At 43.4% G+C, this 24,487-nt stretch overlaps 1 protein-coding gene across 1 annotated transcript; it reads left to right on the top strand.

The window, feature by feature from the left end:
• Positions 1-513: 513 nt before the first annotated feature.
• LOC311130439 (discoidin domain-containing receptor 2-like) lies at positions 514-21,142 on the top strand (the record flags this gene model as incomplete). Its single annotated transcript, XM_084163165.1, has 15 exons — positions 514-595; positions 11,535-11,637; positions 13,990-14,221; positions 14,424-14,571; positions 14,732-14,834; positions 15,869-16,052; positions 16,315-16,555; positions 16,856-17,052; positions 17,264-17,487; positions 17,667-17,895; positions 18,401-18,528; positions 18,736-18,933; positions 19,900-20,134; positions 20,764-20,913; positions 21,011-21,142. 15 exons carry the CDS (start codon positions 514-516, stop codon positions 21,140-21,142), a joined length of 2,586 nt encoding a protein of 861 aa, XP_084019291.1.
• Between the last annotated feature and the right edge of the window lie 3,345 nt (positions 21,143-24,487).

Raw genomic sequence — 24,487 nt, 5'->3', positions numbered from 1 at the left:
CTTCTGTCAAAAGTCCTCTCTAACACACACACACACACAGCCAGGGGACGGAGAACTACTAAAGAATGTTAAAGTATTTACTTTTAGATGTATGGGTACAGTTTTATGTACAGTTTTATTACTCAGAGCTGGCTACTGTAATGTTGAATTATCCCTGCCATTTTGATTTTAATATGCCTTCACTCTTCACTCGTGGTAAGATAATGAATGAATGGAAATTCCACTTTCAGACAGCAATTATTGTCTTTATTGAGCAAATGAAAACCATTCCTCCTGTAAAAGCTGCAGCTTTCCCTTGAACCTCTCAGATGATCTGGTTCCCTGGAGGAAAGACATGAAACAGCCTGAATATGCCCCATGGATCCAAACACGGACCCTTGAACTTCTGTTTCATTTCACCACAGTCCAAATACTTCAACTTGTATGACATATTCTGACTGTTGTTTTCTCATTGATTTCAGGTTTGAAGACCCTCTGTGTGTGAGTGTGTGTGTGTGTGTGTGTGTGTTTGGGATGAAGCGCCTGTGGGGGACACACTTTCCGCTGCTCATCCTGCTCTACCTGTTAGGAGACGTCACCTCGCAGGTTAACCCTGGTGAGTGTTGGCATGGGAACGGTGTGGGGAACGTTGTGTGTGTGTGTGTATGTACAGTTGAAGTCGGAAGTTTACACACACTTAGGTTGGAGTCATTAAAACTTGTTTTTCAACCACTCCACAAATTTCTTGTTAACAAACTATAGTTTTGGCAAGTTGGTTAAGACATCTACTTTGTGCATGACAAAAGTAATTTTTCCAACAATTGTTTACAGACAAATTATTTCACTTATAATTCACTGTATCACAATTACAGTCGTGGTCAAAGGTTTTGAGAATGACACAAATACTAATTTTCACAAAGTCTGCTGCCTCAGTTTTGATGATGGCAATTTGCATATACTCCAGAATGTCATGAAGTATGATCAGATGAATTAAAATTAATTGTAAAGTCCCTCTTTGCCATGAAAATGAACTTAATCCTGAAAAAACTTTTCCACTGCATTTCAGCCCTGCCACAAAAGGACAAGCTGCCATCATGTCAGTGATTCTCTCGTTAACACAGGTGAGAGTGTTGACGAGGACAAGGCTGGAGATCACTCTGTCATGCTGATTGAGTTAGAATAACAGACTGGAAGCTTTAAAAGGAGGGTGGTGCTTGAAATCATTGTGCTTCCTCTGTTAACCATGGTTACCTGCAAGGAAACACGTGCCGTCATCATTGCTTTGCACAAAAAGGGCTTCACAGGCAAGGATATTGCTGCTAGTAAGATTGCACCTAAATCAACCATTTATCGGATCATCAAGAACTTCAAGGAGAGAGGTTCAATTGTTGTGAAGAAGGCATCAGGGCGCCCAAGAAAGTCCAGCAAGTGCCAGGTCCATCTCCTAAAGATGATTCAGCTGCGGGATCGGGGCACCACCAGTGCAGAGCTTGCTCAGGAATGGCAGCAGGCAGGTGTGAGTGCATCTGCACGCACAGTGAGGCAAATACTTTTGGAGGATGGCTTGTTGTCAAGAAGGGCAGCAAAGAAGCCACTTCTCTCCAGGAAAAACATCAGGGACAGACTGATATTCTGCAAAAGTTACAGGGATTGGACTGCTGAGGACTGGGGTAAAGTCATTTCCTCTGATGAATCCCCTTTCCGATTGTTTGGGGCATCCGGAAAACACCTTGTCCGGAGAAGACATGGTGAGCGCTACCATCAGTCCTGTGTCATGCCAACAGTAAAGCATCCTGAGACCATTCATGTGTGTGGTTGCTTCTCAGCCAAGGGAGTGGGCTCACTCACAATTTTGCCTAAGAACACAGGAATAATGAATAAACAATGGTACCAACACGTCCTCCGAGAGCAACTTCTCCCAAACATCCAAGAACAGTTTGGGGACGACCAATGCCTTTTCCAGCATTATGGAGCACCTTGCCATAAGGCAAAAGTGATAACTAAGTGGCTCGGGGAACAAAACATCGACATTTTGGGTCCATGGCCAGGAAACTCCCCAGACCTTAATCCCATTGAGAACTTGTGGTCAATCCTCAAGAGGCGGGTGGACAAACAAAAACCCACAAATTCGGACAAACTCCAAGCATTGATTATGCAAGAATGGGCTGCCATCAGTCAGGATGTGGCCCAGAAGTTAATTGACAGCATGCCAGGGCGGATTGCAGCAGATGTCTTGAAAAAGAAGGGTCAATACTGCAAATATTGACTCTTTGCATAATCTTAATGTATTTGTCAATAAAAGCCTTTGACACTTATGGAATGCTTGTAATTATACTTCAGTATACCATAATAACATCTGACAAAAATATCTCATAACACTGAAGCAGCGAACTTTGTGAAGACCAATACTTGTGTCATTCTCAAAACCTTTGACCACGACTGTACAGTGCGTCAGAAGTTTACATACACTAAGTTGACTGTGCCTTTAAACAGCTTGGAAAATTCCAGAAAATGATGTCATGGCTTTAGAAGCTTCTGATAGGCAAATTGACATCATTTGAGTCAATTGGAGGTGTACCTGTGGATGTATTTCAAGGCCTACCTTCAAACTCAGTGCCTCTTTGCTTGACATCATGGGAAAATCAAAAGAAATCAGCCAAGACCTCAGAAAAAGAATTGTAGACCTCCACAAGTCTGGTTCATCCTTGCGAGCAATTTCCAAACGCTTGAAGGTACCACGTTCATCTGTACAAACAATAGTACAAACACCATGGGACCACGCAGCCGTCATACTGCTCAGGAAGGAGACGCATTCTGTCTCCTAGAGATGCGAAAAGTGCAAATCAATCCCAGAACAACAGCAAAGGACCGTGTGAAGATGCTGGAGGAAACAGGTACAAAAGTAGTACAAAAGTCCTCTGGTCTGATGAAACAAAAATAGAACTATTCGGCCATAATGACCATCGTTATGTTTGGAGGAAAAAGGGAGTAGCTTGCAAGCCGAAGAACACCATCCCAACCGTGAAGCACAGGGGTGGCAGCATCATGCTGTGGGGGTGCTTTGCTGCAGGAGGGACTGGTGCACTTCACAAAATAGATGGCATCATGAGGAAGGTATATTATGTGGATATATTGAAGCAACATCTCAAGACATCAGTCAGGAAGTTAAAGCTTGGTCACAAATGGATCTTCCAAATGGACAATGACCCCAAGCATACTTCCAAAGTTGTGGCAAAATGGCTTAAGGACAACAAAGCCCTGACCTCAATCCTATAGAAAATGTGTGGGCAGAACTGAAAAAGCGTGTGCGAGCAAGGAGGCCTACAAACCTGACTCAGTTACAACAGCTCTGTCAAGAGGAATGGGCCAAAATTCACCCAACTTATTGTGGGAAGCTTGTGGAAGGCTACCCAAAACGTTTGACCCAAGTTAAACAATTTAAAGGCAATGCTACCAAATACTAATTGAGTGTATGTAAACTGCTGACCCACTGGGAATGTGATGAAATAAATAAAAGCTGAAATAAATCATTCTCTCTACTATTATTCTGACATTTCACATTCTTAAAAAAAAGAGTTGATCCTAACTGACCTAAAACAGGGAATTTTTTACTGGGATTAAATGTCAGCAATTGTGAAAAACTGAGTTTAAATGTATTTGGCTAAGGTGTATGGAAACTTCCGACTTCAACAGTATGTATGTTTGTGTGCATGCATGCTTGTGTGTACGTTTCCATTTGGTGGCCTTAACTGCTACTGCTGTCTCTTTGATGTGAGTGGGACTGTTCTGTTGTCCATGGGTCTCTCCACTATTCTGTTGTCCATGAGTGTCTCCACTATTCTGTTGTCCATTGGTCTCTCCACTGTTCTGTTGTCCATGGGTCTCTTCACTGTTCTGTTGTCCATGGGTCTCTCCACTGTTCTGTTGTCTATGGGTCTCTCCACTATTCTGTTGTCCATGAGTGTCTCCACTATTCTGTTGTCCATGGGTCTCTCCACTGTTCTGTTGTCCATGGGTCTCTCCACTGTTCTGTTGTCCATGAGTGTCTCCACTATTCTGTTGTCCATGGGTCTCTCCACTGTTCTGTTGTCCATGGGTCTCTCCACTGTTCTGTTATCCATGGGTCTCTCCACTGTTCTGTTGTCCATGGGTCTCTCCACTGTTCTGTTCCCACTCTATGGGTGGTTCACTGAGGGAAAGTGTGATGTCAATGAGACTACCAATTATATTTTACTAGGAAACCCAGTGGCAACATTTGGTGAGCAGAGACAAAGCACTAACACCATACAAGAGCAGGGCACAGGGCCAAGCAATAGGCCTAGGAGAGTGTGCGTGTGTGTGCATGCGTGTGTGCTTGGAGTTCTTTTACAGCTGTGGCGTGGCAGTCTATACTCTGAGCGAGATGAAGATAATTGTACAGTCAGTCCTCCACATTAACATTGCTGTTTAATTACATCCTGCTCAAGGCAAACTACAAACACACCAGAAATGTTTTCCCTAACTCGTCTAGGGCGCCTCAAAGTAAACAAAGGCTATGTTTCATATGCTGTAAACTTGTCTTTTTCTGTGGGTTGGTGCAGAGAAATGACAATTAGTTTGAATGGACTTTCATGATCATAGATAAAAACTTTAACGTATTTAACAGTGGAGTGACACACACACACACACACACACACACACACTTGACACACCCTTCTCTCAATTCATGTGTGTATTTTACAGCCTACAGTGTGGCTGATCTTTAAGACTAGCATGTTGCTATATTGGCAGGCTGAGAGAGAGAGTAGGTTTTAAGAAAAGGGCGTTCTCTCCAAAGGGACAGAGCAGTGGTGGGTGCTGTGGTTGTTTTCAGGCATCTCTACATCTCGTCATCTCTGTTGATAGAAGTCTCTGACCTGGTTTACCAGATATACAGCAGAGTGGATCCTCTTGACAGTACAGTGATCCCTCGCCACTTCGCGGTTCACTTATCGCGGATTCGCTATTTCGCGGATTTTCATAATGCATTTTTTTTTTTTTTTTGGTGCATTGTGCTCTGCATTCTGATTCGCTAAAAACTCACTCCCGCTTCTTGTATCAAAACATGCTACGAATTGTGCTATCATTTTGTCGTCTCGTGCAGTTATGTGTACGTACATAAAACAGCTTGGCAAATTTACATTAAGTTGGCCAAATTATCTTGTAATTTCGAACATCTTCTAAACCCATAATGTCGACGAAACGGCCTACACGTGAGTCACTGTATTTGTATACATGTAATAGTTGCTAATTGTAAAAAAAAAAAAGTTTTCTATTTCGCGGATTTCACTTATCGCGGGTCATTTTCGGAACGTAACCCCCGCGATAAACGAGGGATTACTGTATACAGCTTTCACCTATCTCTATTACTCGATTTATAGTCCAGCCTTATTCAGTTTCTCTCTCTTGCTCCATCTCTACTCCAGCCTTATAGACCCTCTCAATTTCTCCTCCATCTATCTCTACTAAAGCCTTATTCCAGAGTCTCTATGGCTCCCAGTCTACAGCGAAAAGCTTGTCGCCCACCCAGAGTGGAAATAGGAAAGACAGAGATGGTATAACTGCACTGTTCTGTGATTTTAAAAAGGGGAAAGTTGGCATCACCATGCCTCTCAGTGCTACTAAATGCAGCCATGCATATTTCCTGCGTTCTGATATTTTTTATTATTCATCCATTCAGCAGAATGATAGTTAGACACAGTAAGACCTGTGATGGAGTCAACAAGACTCATAGCAAAACTGTTGAGTGACAAGGGACATAAAGATATAGCTTATTGGACAGACACACAACTCCCTCATCCATTCTCTTGCGTTTAAGAAGTATTTTTCTAGTCTACAGGATTTGAAATCTGGAAATAATTATGACTTCTCCCTCACTTGCCTTCAAAATGATTGTCCCACAATGGGGCATATTTTAGATTTAGAACATTTTGTTGCATGAATTTAAATTAACTTTGGCCATGTTCAGATCCATTAGTACTCTGCACTCCACCACTTCTTAGTGGTCAACAACAATCCCAGCAAATACACATGGCAAGCCCCTTTCAATGTACATTCCTGCTGTCAGAATGTCTGGAATGCATTAACCACAGACTCCAGTGGGATAGCTGGATCCTCTTCATGCACAACACTCACACACAATATATCATCAACTCCCACCAAGGTCAGGTCGTCCAGTGGTTTTAGGCTGACTTGAGCCACTGCGATATTGCTTTCATAGTAATACAATAGAAAGGCTATGAGAGTTTACTCTAGATGGTCACAAACAATATTAACTAAAATATCAGAATTGATGACCAAGGTGTGTGTGTGCGTGTGTGCGTGTGTGCGTGCGCGTGCGTGCGTGCGTGCGGAGCCTGTGGTTAGACAGCAAACACTATGGAACAAGCCTGCCTTTCACTGGCCAGGACACATAGAAAAAAATAAGTGGTGAGAGAGGGAAAGAAGCCACTTGGAGCTGGATCGGTGTGTGTGCATGTGACCTGTAAGAGTGTATTAGCCAATGGTGATGTTAGAGGGTTCGTCTAGCTCACTCTCTCTTTCTTCTCTCTGTTCCATGCTTTAGTTTAGGATGGGGTCTGACTGAGCCACTGGTAATTACTCTTGTTTTCACCAACTACATCCCAGGCAATTTCAAACACTTTCTCTGCCTTCTCCTCTATTGTCTGTGGGCTGAGCCATTTGGATCTGTCTGGCTGTAGTTGATGGAACATTACATTATTATGGATCACTTTTCTTTTTTTTACCAAGTGAATATCCAAATAATGTTGTTCTTCAGAGTTTCATTCTGTTCTATTTGTGTACTGCTTTGACAATAACATAATGAGCTTCATTCACGCAATATTAAGTAACAAGACACGTATATAATGTTGTGATTTTTCAGTTACTCTAGTCTGAAATCAATAAACTGTTGCTCTGTCAATGCATGCAAATTCAGGCCTCGTCTCCCCCTACTTCTCTCTCTTTCTGTGACGACTACTGAGGATACAAAGAGGCAGGACGCAGACGCAGGAATCAACAATGTAAAGGTTTACTTAACACTGAGCAAGAGAGCCACAAAGAGCGAGTACACAACATGATACTAACAGTTACACACAACACAACACTGAACCGTCCAGGGCTATATAGGGGTGGTGATGAGATGATGAGGTGCAGGTGCGCTGGAGGTGATTAGGGTGCGTTGGGTTTCCATTCCGGTGTTGCCGAGGTGGTGCGCTCAGACCGGTGGCTCAGTAGACCGGCGAATCAGAGCGCCGGAGGGGAGCAACGGGAGGAGACGTGACACTTTCTCTCTCTGGTTCTCTTTCTCCCTGCCTCTGTTTGCAGTGGACACCTGTATGTGAATGGACTCATGTTTCCCCTCGTTCACTCACAGACCAGTGGTGAAATATCATGGTCAACTAGCCCAACCTCCACCACTCATTAGGGAAACATTTTCATCACGCAAAAGAGCACAGATCTGTGAAAAATAGTCATTGATTTCATTTGAAACGTTATTATTTTACCAGAGTTGAGTAAACTGCAGGACCAAGTTTGGGAAACCTTGGCTTGTGGAGTATCTGAGCTGCCTGGAGAGCCAATTAAATGTTTCCAAATACAACACATTAATCAAAACGGACATTATTATTGGAGGAATTGCAGATGTTATAACATTTGATTGCAATTATATTACCAAGGTTACCACTAATAGACTGGAAATATGAGAAGTGTGTGATGATTATGGCTTCCGTCTGTTGGGGCATGAGGGAGGGGGGAGATGGGGAGGACAGGGGAAGATAAAGAAACGCGAAGGGGAGGATGGGAGGGAGGATGGGGGATGTGCAGAGGAGAAGGCAGTCTCACAACAGGAAGAGTTCTTTGTTTTGGGACCTATCTCTTTCTGGATTGAATCTCACTGTCACTGCCAGGACGAACTCAAGGTTTCCCCATCTTGACTTTTAAGCAAACATTTGGAAGTAAGAGGGAGGACAGAAAGAAAGGATAAAAAGTGAGGGAGGACAGAAAGGGCCTTGAGCGCTGTGTGTTCTGTGTGCTGTTTCTGGCAGTTTCACAAATACTTTCCTGTGTCTCAGACAGAGCTGAGCTGAGGAGCCATGCTGAAGGGAGAGTCCCCCTGGCCTGCACCTCATGTGACCAGCCATCATACTGTACACTACAGTATACACATAAACACTATCTCTATCACTCTATCTCTCTCTATCTCTCTCTGTCTCTCTCTCCAAGTGTCCCCTTGAACTTCCTCTGCCTCTCCTACTGACCAGTCTAACCCTGTGCACACACACTGTACACCCATAAAGTTTGCTTAAGTGTTCAGCATAATCAGCTAAGACATTGGTTGGGTTGTATTCAAGTTAATCGTTAACATTAGTTTTCTACTGAGTAGAGAAGACAGTTGAAGCAGTGATTATAAACCATAAACCTCAATAAATATCCCATATACACCCAGCCCTGCTGGGAAAATATTGATGGAAAATCACCTAATATTTTTACTCCTAGAAACAGCAACAAAAGTAAGAAAATGATATTTCAGGCTTGTAAAAATGAATAGATACGTCTACACTGAGTATACAAAACATTAAGAACACCTGCTCTTTCCGTGATATAGACTGACCAGGTGAATCCAGGTGAAAGCTATGATCCCTTATTGATGTCACTTGTTAAATCCACTTCAATCAGTGTATATGAAGGGGAGGAGACAGGTTAAATAACTATTTTTAAACCTTGAGACAATTGAGACATGGACTGTGTATGTGTGCCATTCAGAGGGTGAATGGGCAAGACAAAAAATGTAAGTGCCTTTGAACGGGGTATGGTAGTAGGTGCCAGGCACACCGGTTTGTGTCGATAACTGCAATTCTGCTGGGTTTTTCACGCTCAACAGTTTCCCGTGTGTATCAAGAATGGTCCACCACCCAAAGGACATCCAGCCAACTTGACCCAACTGTTGGAAGCATTGGAGTCAAAATGGGCCAGCATCCCAACAAGCATCAAAAAAATACTAATTTTCACAAAGTCTGCTGCCTTAGTTTTGATGATGACAATTTGCATATACTCCAGAATGTCATGAAGAGTGATCAGATGAATTGCAATTAATTGCAAAGTCCCTCTTTGCCAAGAAAATGAACTTAATCCCAAAAAACATTTCCACTGCATTTCAGCCCTGCAACAAAAGGACCAGCTGCCATCATGTCGGTGATTCTCTCGTTAACACAGGTGAGAGTGTTGACGAGGACAAGGCTGGAGATCACTCTGTCATGCTGATTGAGTTAGAATAACAGACTGGAAGCTTTAAAAGGAGGGTGGTGCTTGAAATCATTGTGCTTCCTCTGTTAACCATGGTTACCTGCAAGGAAACATGTGCCGTCATCATTGCTTTGCACATAAAGGGCTTCACAGGCAAGGATATTGCTACTAGTAAGATTGCACCTAAATCAACCATTTATCGGATCATCAAGAACATCAAGGAGAGAGGTTCAATTGTTGTGAAGAAGACGTCAGGGCGCCCAAGAAAGTCCAGCAAGCGCCAGGACTGTCTCCTAAAGTTGATTCAGCTGCAGGATCGGGGCACCACCAGTGCAGAGCTTGCGAATGCATCTGCACGCACAGTGAGGCGAAGACTTTTGGAGGATGGCCTGGTGTCAAGAAGGGCAGCAAAGAAGCCACTTCTCTCAAGGAAACTCCCCAGACCTTAATCCCATTGAGAACTTGTGGTCGATCCTCAAGAGGCGGGTGGACAAACAAAAACCCACAAATTCTGACAAAGTCCAAACATTGATTATGCAAGAATGGGCTGCCATCAGTCAGGATGTGGCCCAGAGGTTAATTGACAGCATGCCAGGGCGGATTGCAGAGGTCTTGAAAAAGAAGGGTCAACACTGCAAATATTGACTCTTTGCATAAACTTAATGTAATAGTCAATAAAAGCCTTTGACACTTATGGAATGCTTGTAATTATACTTCAGTATACCATAGTAACATCTGACAAAAATATATCATAACACTGAAGCAGCGAACTTTGTGAAGACCAATACTTGTGTCATTCTCAAAACGTTTGACCACGACTGTATACATACTCCCTCTGTCATTTGTCTTTGTTGGTCATTGTATATGTTGCTTGTTTTCCTGAGAGGAATCTCTCCTACTACTTCCTGAGTACTTTATATTTTGCACTGTGGGTTTCGTCCTGCTTTAAGCTATGGTGCTTTATTAAATTCAGTAGTTCTAAACCTGCAACTGCCTCCTGCCTACTCCTCTCTACACTTGTGACAAAGGTGGTCCTAATGTTTGGTATACTCAGTGTATGTCATGAGTAGTTAGCCCACCAGATTACACTGAAACGCAATTAAATGTTGAAACGCCCACTGTTAACGTTGATCACTCCTCACTGCTACAGGGGAAAGGCCTAGATCACACAGGAACAGGAAGATATTTTTTAGCACTCACACACAAAGACACGCACTACATGCTACCCCTTATATTTGCACTGGCAGAGAGGTTGAACAATCCCTGCTCTTTATTTCAATAAAGCAACCACTCTCTGAGTGCTGGGGAGAGGGTGTGTGTGTTTGTGCACACTCTGACCTGACCCTGACTAAACACCCACCAGCTAACCCCACTGTGATGGGCACCTCATCTCTCTGTCTCTCTCTCTCCCCTCATCTTCTCTCCTCTCTTCTCCCCTACCCTCTTCACTTCCCGTTCCACTTCTCTCTTCTCCCCTACCCTCTCCACTTCCCGTTCCACTTCTCTCTTCTCCCCTACCCTCTCCACTTCCCTTTCCACTTCTCTCTTCTCCCCTACCCTCTCCACTTCCCTTTCCACTTCTCTCTTCTCCCCTACCCTCTCCACTTCCCTTTCCACTTCTCTCTTCTCCCTCAATCCTCCCATCTCCTCTGCAACCTGCAGGATTTCAGATTGTGGTGGCTAGACAGAAGGGGGGATTAGTTTGATTGTAGAAGAAAGTAGTAGGCGAGTGTATGTCTGTGATTAGACAGATAATCCAGGTCAATACAGACTGTGTGTTTATGTCTGAGAGCTCAGAACTCCCACCAGTAAGAGTTACCACCACACACCTTGATGTAGCAGAGGTGGTCCAGTGAACCATGCTCGCGTGAAGAGTAACCTTGCCTGACACCTAAAGATTTCTTGAACTAATGCCTATATCGGGATTCCCCAACTGGCGGCCCGCGGGTTGAATTTGGCCCGTGGGGTGTTTTATTTGGCTCCCCAAGTTTTCTGAGCAAAATTAAAAATACAATCAAGTACAAATGTAAGCAATGTTTTAAATTATTATGTTTTAGTCAAATATTATATCTGTTTGGGGTTCTTGAGGTCAATTTGAAGTCTACAAATTATTTGTAAATATATTCCGGCCCCCCGACCATCCGCTCAAAAGAAAATAGTCCCGCGGCTGAATCTAATTTAGTTGATGATCCCTGGCCTATATGCTTTGCATATACGTGTGTGTGTGTGTGTGTGTGTGTGTGTGTGTGTGTGTGTGTGTGTGCGCGCTTGTACTAAAAGCTGTTGTGTTGTAGGTGTGTGTCGGTACCCTCTGGGGATGTCCGGAGGACAGATTCAGGATGAAGACATCTCAGCCTCCAGTCAGTGGTCTGAGTCTACAGCTGCTAGATACGGCAGGTACTGTATACACACACACACACACATTTACATTACATTTACGTCATTTAGCAGACGCTCTTATCCAGAGCGACTTACAAATAGGTACACACACACAGTGGAGGCTCCTCAGAGGAGGAAGGGGAGGACCATCCTCAGTGAATTTCATAAAAATAGTGAAACATTAAAAAAGTTATCCTTTCTGGATAAAACTATACAAAATATATTCACCTCACAAAATAATTTATTAAAACACACTGTTTTGCAATGAAGGTCTACAGTAACCTCAGCAGCACTCTGTAGGGTAGCACCATGGTGTAGCCAGAGGACAGCTAGCTTCTGTCCTCCTCTGGGTACATAGACCTCAATATAAAACCTAGGAGGCTCATGGTTCTCACCCCCTTCCATAGACTTACACAGTAATTATGACAATGTCCAGAGGACGTCCTCCAACCTATCAGAGCTCTTGTAGCATGAACTGACATGCTGTCCACCCAAAGGATCAGAGAATGAATCTATTACTAATAGCATAAGCTAAAACTAGCTAGCACTGCAGTGCATAAAATGTGGTGAGGAGTTGACTCAAAGAGAGAGAAAGACAATAGTTGAACAGTTTTGAACAAATTAAGGAGAAGCAAGAGAGAGAGAGTGCTAGCTATATTTGGTTGTATTTTTTTAACTTTCCCTTTAACTTAGCTAGCAAATGCAGCTAGCTAGTTTAGCCTACTCAAACACCCAGCTCAAAAAGAGGAATGCTATGTTAGCTAGCTGGCTATGGCTATCTAACACTGGAACTCTTCCAAGTCAAGGTAAGCTTTTGGTTTTATTAATTTTTTACCACGGCCCGCCGGTGTAACTGCTAAACTGCTTTCTGACAGTACACTGTACTGAATGATTGTAGCGGGTTTACTAATGCGTTAGTTCTAGTAGCTATGTTTACTATGATGTGGCAATGATGTAGGATTGTGTAGTGGTTATAGCGGTCATGATATGAAGGTTTGGCTTGGAAAGGCATTTTCACCTGGTTACAGAAAGCTGATGTGTTGTGTACTGAAGTCCACAAGCGAAGGGAAAAGGTGAGAGGAGGAGAGCGCGTAGATGGTTGTGAGCGGGAATTATATATACAACAAGCAAAGTGATCATGCTGTTTTTATGCGGCTGCTATGAAAGTGAACTGTGTTTGCATGTGATCAGGGGTGTATTCATTCCGCCGATTCTGTTGAAAAACATTTCTTAAACGGAAGCTAACGGAACAAAAAGGGAATAAAAAAATACCTGAATTTGTCCAATAGAAATTCACATTTGCAACTGTTGGACTAATGATTACTCCCTAGATCGGCTAGATGCAGGCAAGAGTGTGCAAGGCGGTATTGAATGTGTCACTGTCTGTCACCTTGATTACTCTCTACCTGTGCACCTAGCTACATTGTGAACTTTAATTCATAGGCTAGGTTGTAGCAACGTCATGATGGGTACAGGGAAAATTTGAGTATCATGTAGCCTAAACCTATCGATGTTACATTGAGCTGGGTGAATGGAATATGAATTACAGTCATCCAATATGCTGTAATAGAAATAAGGCCATGCTCATAATAACAATAATCATCCTCCCTCATCTTAAACGGCACCGACCGCCAATGACACACACACACACATATACATACATAAATACATCTCAATTCCGATTCAGTGGACTGGACACATGCAGGCGCCCCCACAACTACACACACAAACACTCATGCACATTCATATACACTCACAAACAAATGTTTTCAAGACTGTATGTGTGTTTTCACTTAACTGGGCATCAGTTCCCGCTCTCTGTGTGTAGAAAACATGTGGTTAAGCCTGGAAAGAGAGAGTGATTGTGCATGTGTGTGTGTGTGCATATGTGTGTTTGTTGGAGAGTGTGGGAGGGCTGCTCTCAGTTTGAGGATAATGATGTAATCTAGGTTCTGGTCTGGACAGCATAGTTTTATTCTGGCCTAGCCTCCCCTCTCCCCTGCCAACTCAACCCTACATGAACATTGTCACATTAATTTACGACAAAGGTGTTTGTTTAATAGGCTGTATGAACTGACATCCACCCACCACACTCACTATCCACTGACCTCTCTGTCTCCCTTTTCTCTTCCCTCTCTCACACTCCATCCCTTCCTCTCCATCTCTTCCTCTCCATCTCTCTCTCTGTTCCCACCATCCCTTCCTCTCCATCTCTCTCTCTGTTCCCTCCATCCCTTCCTCTCCATCTCTCTCTCTGTTCCCTCCATCCCTTTCTCTCTGTGTTCTCCTGCCTCCCTTTCTCTCTACTCTCCTTTTTTATTCCTGTTCTCTCCCACCCTCTCCACCCCCTCCTTTCTCTCCCACCCTCAGGTTGGACTTTGAGGAGGGTGATGGTGCGTGGTGTCCAGAGATAACGGTTGAACCAGACAGTCTTAAGGAGTTCCTCCAGATAGACCTGCGTTCCCTCCACTTCATCACCCTGGTTGGCACCCAGGGCCGCCACGCAGGGGGCATCGGCAACGAGTTCGCCCAGATGTACAAGATTAAATATAGCCGTGACGGCAGCCGCTGGATTTCCTGGAGGAACAGGCAAGGCAAACAGGTAATCAATCAGTTATTGATCATGATGATTGATTGACAAGGAGGACAGGAATATAAAAACGGTAATAATAATATATTGATAATGGTAATATTGGTGATTTGTGACGTCACTCTCGGTGGTTAAGGGGAACTGGAATGTGTGATTTATTGCTTATTAATTAGGATAATTGATTGATTAATATCTGTGTGTGGCATGGCTGTAGGTGATAGAGGGAAACAGGAATGCGTATGACATCATGCTGAAGGACCTGGAGCCTCCGATCATCGCCCGCTTCGTGAGGTTCATGCCCGTCTCAGACCACTCCATGAACGTCTGCATGAGGGTAGAGCTCTACGGCTGTGAGTGGCTCGGTAAGACAGACAGAGGGAGGAGAGGAGAGAGGGATAGGAGGAGGAGCTCCCTACTCTGAGCCATAGGTAGACAGAGTTGGGCCAACTCAGTGCCTAGGCTTTAGCTCAGTGGGCTAATGCAGTCTCTCTCTCTCTCTCTCTCTCTCTCTCTCTATGTCAGATGGTCTGGTGTCCTACAACGCCCCAGCAGGAGAACAGATGAGTCTGGAGGGCCAGCCTGTTCACCTCAACGACTCAGTGTACGATGGAGCTGTCATCTACAGGTGGGTGTGCATACCTCCTTTTCCCTCTCATCCTCCCTCGTCATCTTGCTCCTCCTCTTTTCTCTTTTCCTTCATCTCCTTGTCCTTATTTTTTCTCCTTCTCATTCTGCCTCTCAATGTATCCCTCTCGGTTTATCCGACCTCATTCTCTGTCCTTTCTCTCCTCCTTTCGTCTTTCCTTCACAAACCTCTGAGCCTTGGTTCCACACTGGCCCTGTTGTTGCCTGGTTGCCATAGTTCCGGCATGATGTAGACAGTTTCATGGGTCACTGTGGTTATGCCACACACACACACACACACACATCACACTTCTCTGTGCAGTTATGCAATGGAGTTTTAGGAACACACACACACACACAAACAATTACACCCACACATGGCTTCTGGTGCATGAATGCGTGGGAGAGTTTGAGTAAGTGTCTTTGGACTAAAACCTGACTACTTGGGAGCATAAATGACTATGTGGTTATCCTTCCTTTCTGTGTTAGTGTTTGAGTCACTGTGTGCTGAACAATATCCTCCATGACGCTGCCATCAGTTTGTCTCTGCTATAGTAGTCAGTAAGTCTCTCTCTCTCCCTCTCTCTCTCTTTCTCTCTCCTCTCACTCTCTGAGTTTGAGTCTGTTAAAGCAGTCCAAGAAGAGAAAATGGCTAAGGTTTTGATACCATACTCAAGATGAGATATTGAGGGTGGTGGATAATATGATGCTACCACCTAGTGGTGGGTGGAGGGAAGTTGAACAAACACATAGTGAAATAGTTTGTCTCTCAACCTTCCCCCTCACAAAATACATATTTTGCATTGTAAAATAAATATTTGTAATTAAACATGAATCTAGTTATTATTGTGTGCCAAGCAAGGTTGTCAAGTAGTCGTTTACATGTCGCCAGGTCTCCTTAAAGGGATAGTTCAGCCAGAGACTCTCTGGTTCACCCCAAAAACAACGTTTTCTAGACATTTTTACTTTGTATTTTGACTACCAACACTGAGCTCTGTATTCATCTCCTCTCCCCTCTTCCTTCTCCATCCCCAGTATGACGGAAGGGCTAGGCCAGCTGACTGATGGAATGTGTGGATTAGATGACTTCACTCATAGCCACGTCTACAATGTGTGGCCTGGTTACGACTACGTGGGATGGACCAATGAGAGCTTTCCCAACGGATACGTGGAGATCATGTTCGAGTTTGACCGCACACGCAACTTCACCACCATGAAGGTGTGTGTGAGAGGATTGGGGGGAGGCAGACAACCTCTTACTTGTTACTCCAGCTGGTATTTCGAGTGTTCACCACCTCCCAAATAACAGGCATTGCATTACTAAATCTTTCAGCTTCTTGACCCTATTTCCATCACCAGAACACATTTTTCTTGCAGGTTTACTGTAATAACCTGTTTCACTGTAACAACATACACCCTTCTTGCTCTCCCATCTCTCTTTCTGTCTCTCTCTCTCTATGTCTCTCTCTTTCTGTTTCTAGGTGCACTGTAACAACATGTTCATGAATCATATCAAGGCGTTCCGCCAGGTTGTGTGTTACTTCCGTTCTGAGGCTGACTGGGAGGCCACGCCCCTTTCCTTCAGTCCCGTGGTGGACGACGTCAATCCCAGCGCCCGATTTATCACCATCTCTCTGGCCAATCATATGGCCAGCGCAATCAAGTGCCAGTTCTACTTCGCTGATGCCTGGATGATGTTTAGCGAAATCACCTTCCAGTCAGGTAAACATGTGTACCTGTACACACACCTCAGATCACCTCTAATGTATAGAGAACACCCCTTTCAATATTAATCTGTAAAGTATTATCCGTTCTTTGTTGTTATTAACGTCTGTCTCTGCTCTTCCAGACACAGCCATGTACAACACTACCCTGGCTCCCCCCAAGACTGGCAGCGGCCCCCCCACCAGCACTCAACCAGGTCAGTGCCGCCTACACATGCATCGCACAAACACAAGCTGTAACAATTTTTACCTTTTTTAACACACACTCCCAACCGTGAGCAATGCCTTTTGTGCAAAGCATTTCCTGCTTTAATTATGTCATCCAATCAAATGATGTCTTCCTCTATCCCCTTCCCAGGGGATGACCCCACCCACAAAATAGACGACAGCAACACCAGAATTCTGATTGTATGCCTGGTGGCCATCATTCTTATCCTTGTCGCCATCATCGTCATCATCCTCTGGAGGCAGGTCTGGCAGAAGATGCTGGAGAAGGTGAGAGATCCCACCTGGTCACACATACACACAAATGAGTTTTGCCTGAGTCAAAAAGCACCATGTCTCTGAATGTGAATGTTAGTTTGTGACTGTTAGTTACTATCCAGAAACGTAAAATATGATTAAAAGTTGAGTGAATAAATCCTACCATGTGTTGATCCATCAGGGCTGGTCAGATGTCTCTTTACCCCAGCATCCTTTATTCTAGGCCTCGCGGCGGATGCTGGACGATGAACTAACTGCTAGTTTGTCACTACAGAGCGAGACGTTCGCCTTCAGCCACAACAACCCAACATCATCGTCAGCACCCAGCGAGCAGGAGTCTAGCTCCACCTACGAGCGTATCTTCCCCCTGGGCCCTGACTACCAGGAGCCCTCACGACTCATACGCATGCTGCCTGAGTTCTCCCACACCTCTGAGGAGGCCGGTGAGTAGACTGGACACACAAAGCAGAGTTTAAATGGCCAGAAAAGACATGAGAGAGTTGAGTTAAGGAGGTTGACAAATTATCATGTCTGCTCATTCTGTAAGCATGAAGTCACCCCATTGTGTATGATGATGTTATATTGCTGAATCTACCTTCACCCACTCTGGTATCAGCTTTGACCAGCACAGCAGTGACAGCCTCCAAGGCTCCCACTGCAACAGTTGCCCAGGACGGAGTCCCTCACTACGCCGAGGCAGACATCGTCAACCTGCAGGGCGTAACAGGGGGCAACACATACGCGGTCCCTGCTCTAACCATGGACCTGCTGTCAGGGAAAGACGTGGCAGTGGAAGAGTTCCCCAGGAAACTGCTCACCTTCAAAGAGAAGCTGGGCGAGGGACAGTTTGGAGAGGTTTGTGCTCTCTGGACATTACATATTAATCAATTCCTTGTTTGATTTACATTAATTAAACAAATTTCTTATGCACTTCTAAGATTAAGAAAATTGATCAGGGTCATTAATTAGATTAATCTGGTGATTTAGGCTGGAGAAATAGCTTGCACAACCTTTGTGGCTCTTTAGAACCATCGTTAGAACCATCGTTAGAACCATTGTTAGTGACCACTAGATATAGTGTGTTGATCAGAGTCTCCAGGCTCTTTAGAACCATTGTTAGTTATCACTAGATGTAGTGTGATGATCAGAGTCTCCAGGCTCTTTAGAACCATCGTTAGAACCATTGTTAGTTATCACTAGATGTAGTGTGTTGATCAGAGTCTCCAGGCTCTTTAGAACCATCGTTAGTTACCACTAGATGTAGTGTGTTGATCAGAGTCTCCAGGCTCTTTAGAACCATCATTAGTTATCACTAGATGTAGTGTGTTGATCAGAGTCTCCATGTTCCGTCTCCCTACAGGTCCACCTGTGTGAGGCAGAGGGCATGCAGGAGTTTATAGATGAGGATTTCTCCTTCAACATCAGTGACAACCAGCCAGTACTGGTTGCTGTTAAGATGCTCAGAGCAGATGCTAACAAAAATGCCAGGTGAGGGGAGACACACTCCTGATTAGAGAATACAGTGATTGTCAGCATATGCTTCTCCCAAATGTATTGTCCACATAGACATGTTTTGAGTGATTCTTCCAGCACATTTTGAATGTGCTTTTTTTTGGGATAAATATATAAATCAAAGCTCTCACACAGTCTCCTCTCTGACCTCTAACCGCTGACCACCTCTGTGTTTATAATCAGGAATGACTTCCTGAAGGAGATTAAGATCATGTCTCGTCTGAAGGACCCCAACATCATCCGTCTGCTGGCCGTGTGTATCTGCAGCGACCCCCTCTGCATGATCACAGAGTACATGGAGAACGGTGACCTCAACCAGTTCCTGTCCCGCCATGAACCTGAGGGACAGATAGCGCTCATCAGCAACGCAACCACTGTCAGGTAAGGATAAGGGGATGGAGGCTGGGGGAGGGGTTGTGTGTGTATTCCTATATATTTCTTCACCTCTCCCGGTGCTGATTCTCTCTCTCTCTCTCTCAAATCAGATCAATCAAATTGTATTTGTCACATTTACATTTTACATTTTAGTCATTTAGCAGACACTCTTATCCAGAGCGATTTACAGTTAGTGAGTGCATACATTTTCATACTGGCCCCCCGTGGGAAACGAACCCACAACCCTGGCGTTGCAAGTGCCATGCTCTACCAACTGAGCTACAGGGGAATGCTTACTTACAAGCCCTTAACCAAAAATGCAGTTTTAAGAAAGAATACAAAAAAATAAAAATAAAATAAAAGTAGCCATTTGATTAGATGTCTTATGGCTTGGGGGTAGAAGCTGTTTAGAAGCCTCTTGGACCTAGACTTGGTGCTCCGGTACCGCTTGCTGTGCGGTAGCAGAGAGAACAGTCTATAACTAGGGAGGCTGGAGTCTTTGACAATTTTTAGGGCCTTCCTCTGACACCGCCTGGTATAGAGGTCCTGGATGGCAGGAAGCTTGGCCCAAGTGATGTACTGGGCCGTACGCATTACCCTCTGCAGTGCCTTGCAGTCGGAGGCCAAGCAGTTGCCATACCAGGCAGTGATGCAACCAGTCAGGATGCTCTCGATGTTGCAGTTGTAGAACCTTTTTAGAATCTGAGGACCCATGCTCGAATCTTTTCAGTCTCCTTAGGGAGAATAGGTTTTGTCGTGCCCTCTTCACGACTGTCTTGTGCTTGGACCATGTTAGTTTGTTGGTGATGTGGACACCAAGGAACTTGAAGCTCTCAACCTGCTCCACTACAGACCAGTCGATGAGAATGGGGGCGTGCTCGGTCCTCTTCTTTTTCCTGTAGTCCACAATCATCTCCTTTCTCTCTTTATCTCTCTCTCTCTCTATCTCTCTCTGTCTCTCCTCTGCTCCAGCTACAGTAACCTGCGCTACATGGCCACTCAGATCGCCTCAGGGATGCGGTACCTCTCCTCGCTTAACTTTGTCCACAGAGACCTGGCCACGAGGAACTGTCTAGTGGGGAAGAATTACACCATCAAGATCGCTGACTTTGGCATGAGCCGGAACCTGTACAGTGGAGACTACTACCGCATCCAGGGTCGGGCCGTGCTGCCCATACGATGGATGTCCTGGGAGAGCATACTGCTGGTGAGAGGGGGGAGGGAGAGGGGGGGGGAGGAGAGAGAGAGAGAGAGAGGGGGAGAGAGAGAGAGAGAGAGAGAGAGGTTGACTTCACAGCCTGCTGCTATCAGACCATTCACATTATTAACCTCACTACAGTGCACTCTACTCAAAAGAATCACTGATAAAACAGTCAATCGCTTACACTGAGTGTACAAAACATTAGGAACACCTTCCTAATATTGAGTTGCACCCCCTTTTGCCCTTAGTGGATTTAACAAGTGACATCAATAAGGGATCATAGCTTTCACCTCGATTCACCAGGTCAGTCTGTCATGGAAAGAGCAGGTGTTCATAATGTTTTTCCACTTCAATTAGAGTAGATGAAGGGGAGGAGACAGGTTAAAGAAGGATTTTTAAGCCTTGAGACATGGATTGTGTATGTGTGCCATTCAGAAGGTGAATGGGCAAGACAAAAGATTTAAGTGCCAGGTGTTCCTAATATTTGGTATACTCAGTGTATGTTTACTGTAATGGGCCTGTGAATGAGGGCTATGGTTATCAGTTGAACTAGCCCCTTTTTAAGCCCTTACAAATCATTTAAACTCAATAACTTACGTAGCCTAATGTCTGTTGTTCTGCCTCTTCACTCCCAGGGTAAGTTCACCACAGCCAGTGACATGTGGGCGTTTGGGGTGACGCTGTGGGAGACCCTGACCTTCTGTAAGGAGCAGCCTTACTCCCAGCTGACTGACGAACAGGTCATAGAGAACACTGGGGAGTTCTTCAGGGACCAGAAACGACAGGTGAGAGACACACTCACACTGACTCACTCTTTTGCTACAGATATACCTGTCTATGTTCTACTGTATTGTACCTGATTGGCTTGTCTATGTGTTGTAGATCTACCTGCCCCAGCCAGTGCTGTGTCCTGACTCTTTGTATAAGATCATGCTGTGTTGTTGGAGGAGGAACACCAAGGAGAGGCCTTCCTTCCAGGAGATCCACCGAGTGCTGCTGGAGAGCCAAGCTTAGGGCCTGCACCCCTGGGCCAGCACACACAGACAGACAGACAGATGGCTGAAACGCATCAACAACGCATTAGGCCTCCGTCTATAAGTCAAAAGTTCAACTCAGTTCAACTTTTGATGCACAGAAAAATGACAGACAAATTATGAATGGCTGTCTGTTGTCTCAGCTAGAGAAGCCAAAGTGAAATGTAGCAATGAAAGTTCTGCACTTCTTTAAATGTAGCAATTATTCCAAATTGTGCTAGAAATTAGTATAAAGTTTCCACCTTGTTTAATGCAGTGTAATGTAATGTCACATCTATGAATTCAATTGTGTTTTCTTTAAGAAGACTGCTTGAATGTAAATCAGATGTCTTCATTAAGCAAACCATCAGTGTTCAGTTTGGATACTTTATTTTTATTTTGATACCTTAAAAGTTTGTATTCTTCTGCAAGTTTATTCATCTCAGTCACTCTGACAGTTTCTTTGTACACTTTGCTTAGAGCCAACAGGGATAATGATCATGTAGTCAATGCATTATATGACTCTTTACATGATCCTGACTTACTATCACCCATTTTGAATCTGTTGACAATGTGTCATATAGAAATAGATATCTAACATTATAACATTATATCTAATCTATTGGCTTTGAGTAAAGAGTTACAAGGGATGAACAAATTAATAACATGGGCAATAACCATCATTTGACCATATCTCAACTGTAGTACTCTCTGGCAGTACACTTTGTCACAGTGTCTGCCAGTGATATTTGACCAAGGGTGCTCAAAGACATCGTTGTGTATGTACTTCAATAGATCTTGTTCAATCTCAAATAATAATGTTTTGTATTGATATTTATATGTATTGTTTATATTTCTTTGTTTAGTTTGCTTTCTGTTTATATATTTGGGTACTGATCAGCTTTTCTTTTTGCATGGGAAAAGTTGTACAAAGTTGTACATTGTGCAATTTTCTAAATTCAATTTTGTAGTTTTGTATTTCGTTCAATGTCTCAGTCGAGAGTCGTTTCAGAAAATGGCAGTTGGCTTTGTGGAATGTGGGGTGGAGGATATGCCTTAAATAACATTACAAATGCTGGTTCTCATTCATATTTGTGACCAAATCACTGTCCAAATCAGATCATATATAAGCTGCATTACTGCTGGTCCATGTTCAGTCCATACTGATCAGATCATAAATAAGCTGCATTACTGCTGGTCCATGTTCAGTCCATACTGATCAGGTCATAAATAAGATGCATTAGTGCTGGTCCATGTTCGGTCCATACTGATCAGATTATGGTGCTAATCAGGATCCAGACTGGAGGGGAGAGGATGGGCCAACTGTACGTTCGGATGGATCTTTCGAAAGGGAATTGTAGGAAACTATGCTTCTAGAGAGAAGGATTTTTTAAATGGTTAGTATGTTTGCTACCTTTATACAACACATTTTGTTCTAAGCTATCATTGTGTTGTATTGAACGTGTTAAAATGGACAGTTGTTCTGAACAGGAAAACAACTGTTTATGATGTATCTCTGTTGAAAGAGAGTGAGAGCTGAATGGTGGTTAGAGGGTTTCTGAATAGAGTTAAGGTGAGGATGATAATCGGTCAGAAGGATTTCAGACAATCTCAACTGCACACAAGGACAGTTGTTGTACAACAAGACCGTTACTATAGTAGCTATTATGATTATGCAATTTTTACACCATTAGCTTGGAAGGTTTGAACCCTAAATGACTTCAATATGTTATCAATCTTCATGGTCTACAGGCCTAGTTTTGATGTCATACTTCCTACAATCACACACAGATTCAACTTTACTCAGGGGCCTTCTCCTTCTAATCAGCAACCTTTGCCCCTGGAACTTATTATTCACATTGTGGTGTCACTATATGTCATTATGGGCCATCTTTATAGGTTGTGTTCAGTTATAGGCTGAGACCCAAATCAAACACTATTCAAGTTTCAAGTTTTAATGTCTCATGCACAGTGAAATGCCTTTCTTGCAAACTCAAAACCGAAGAATGCAGTAATCAATAACAATGTATTAATAGAAACAAACACCAGAGAAATAGGAATGGGAATGATGAAATACACAATTAAGTAAGTAAGCATACTATATACAGGGAATATTTAAAAAGTAAGTTGATAATGTTTTATTTCTGTATTTCATTTATAATTTTCTAATTATCTCCTGACCATGAGCTAACTTTATATTGCCCTGTGGGAAGTATATTTGTACATATATTGTAGTCCAAAGGTAATGGTCTGGTAGTCAGCAGTATGGATGAGGCATGCATTGATATATATCATTAAGACCAAAAAGGGACCCGTTCACAGCATCTCAATGTTTCATCATGTATGAATGCTTTATTATGATATTACTACAGATATTCCATCTATAAAGAGAATGAGGGCATACTTATTGTATAGTAATTAAGTTGTATAGAGGTTATTAGTGTTAGTGCACAAGGACATTTAATAATGGTTGAGTTTTATAAGATCTTTGTACTCAAATGTTTGTTTGTTTTATCAGTAAAAACATCGAATTTGGTCTGATTTGTCATGGTAATAATTTGTTACAGACGAAATAAAACAGAAATCACCAAAATAATGAATTGTCTATTGTTTTGCTTTACAATAAAGACTACATTCATAATATGACCAATGGATATAGATTTATGTGAATCACAGTTCAGGATATGAATATGTGACAGACTTCCACAGTTTTTTCTACTCAACCATTTCGTCTATCTGGGCTGACAGTAGTCTAAACGCTATTGGCTGGGGCTGGGATGTCATGTCGCCCAATCATACCATAGGAGGCGGGGTTAGCAAGGGGCAGAAGTCAGATTTCAACGACGTACTCTACAGTTTGTGGACAACTTGTTGCTGTATTTATACATAATTATATTGATTTAAACAAGAAAGAATGACCAATATCGTGTTAGTTACCGGAGCGAACAGGAAAATATACACGTCTTGGTTTTATTACTGTCTCGATGTATCGGTGAAGGAAACAAGCGTATTGCAATGTTCTCTCCGCTAGACTAGTGGACAGCGCTGTTACTGTAAATAGATTAGGGTCGTCACTAGTTACCACCGCCACAAAGTTATAAACCCCGCCCATTTCTACAATTTATTTTCTATAAAATGTGATTTTAAACCTAACCCAATCCTTAACCACACTGCTAACCTTATGCCTAACGCTGACCTTAAATTAAGACCAAAAAGCTAATTTTATATACACACAACTTTGACTTTGTGGCTGTGGTAACTAGTGAAACCGACCCTTTTCCTGGAGAGCAACCTTCCTGTAGGTTTTTCCCCGAACCCTAATCTAGCACACCTGATTCTAATAATT

The sequence above is a fragment of the Coregonus lavaretus genome (genome assembly GCF_964263955.1).
Source record: "Coregonus lavaretus genome assembly, chromosome: 6".
Lineage (NCBI taxonomy): Eukaryota > Metazoa > Chordata > Actinopteri > Salmoniformes > Salmonidae > Coregonus > Coregonus lavaretus.
Note: the sequence above shows the minus strand (reverse complement) of the source record. Positions and strands in the feature narration are given on the sequence as shown.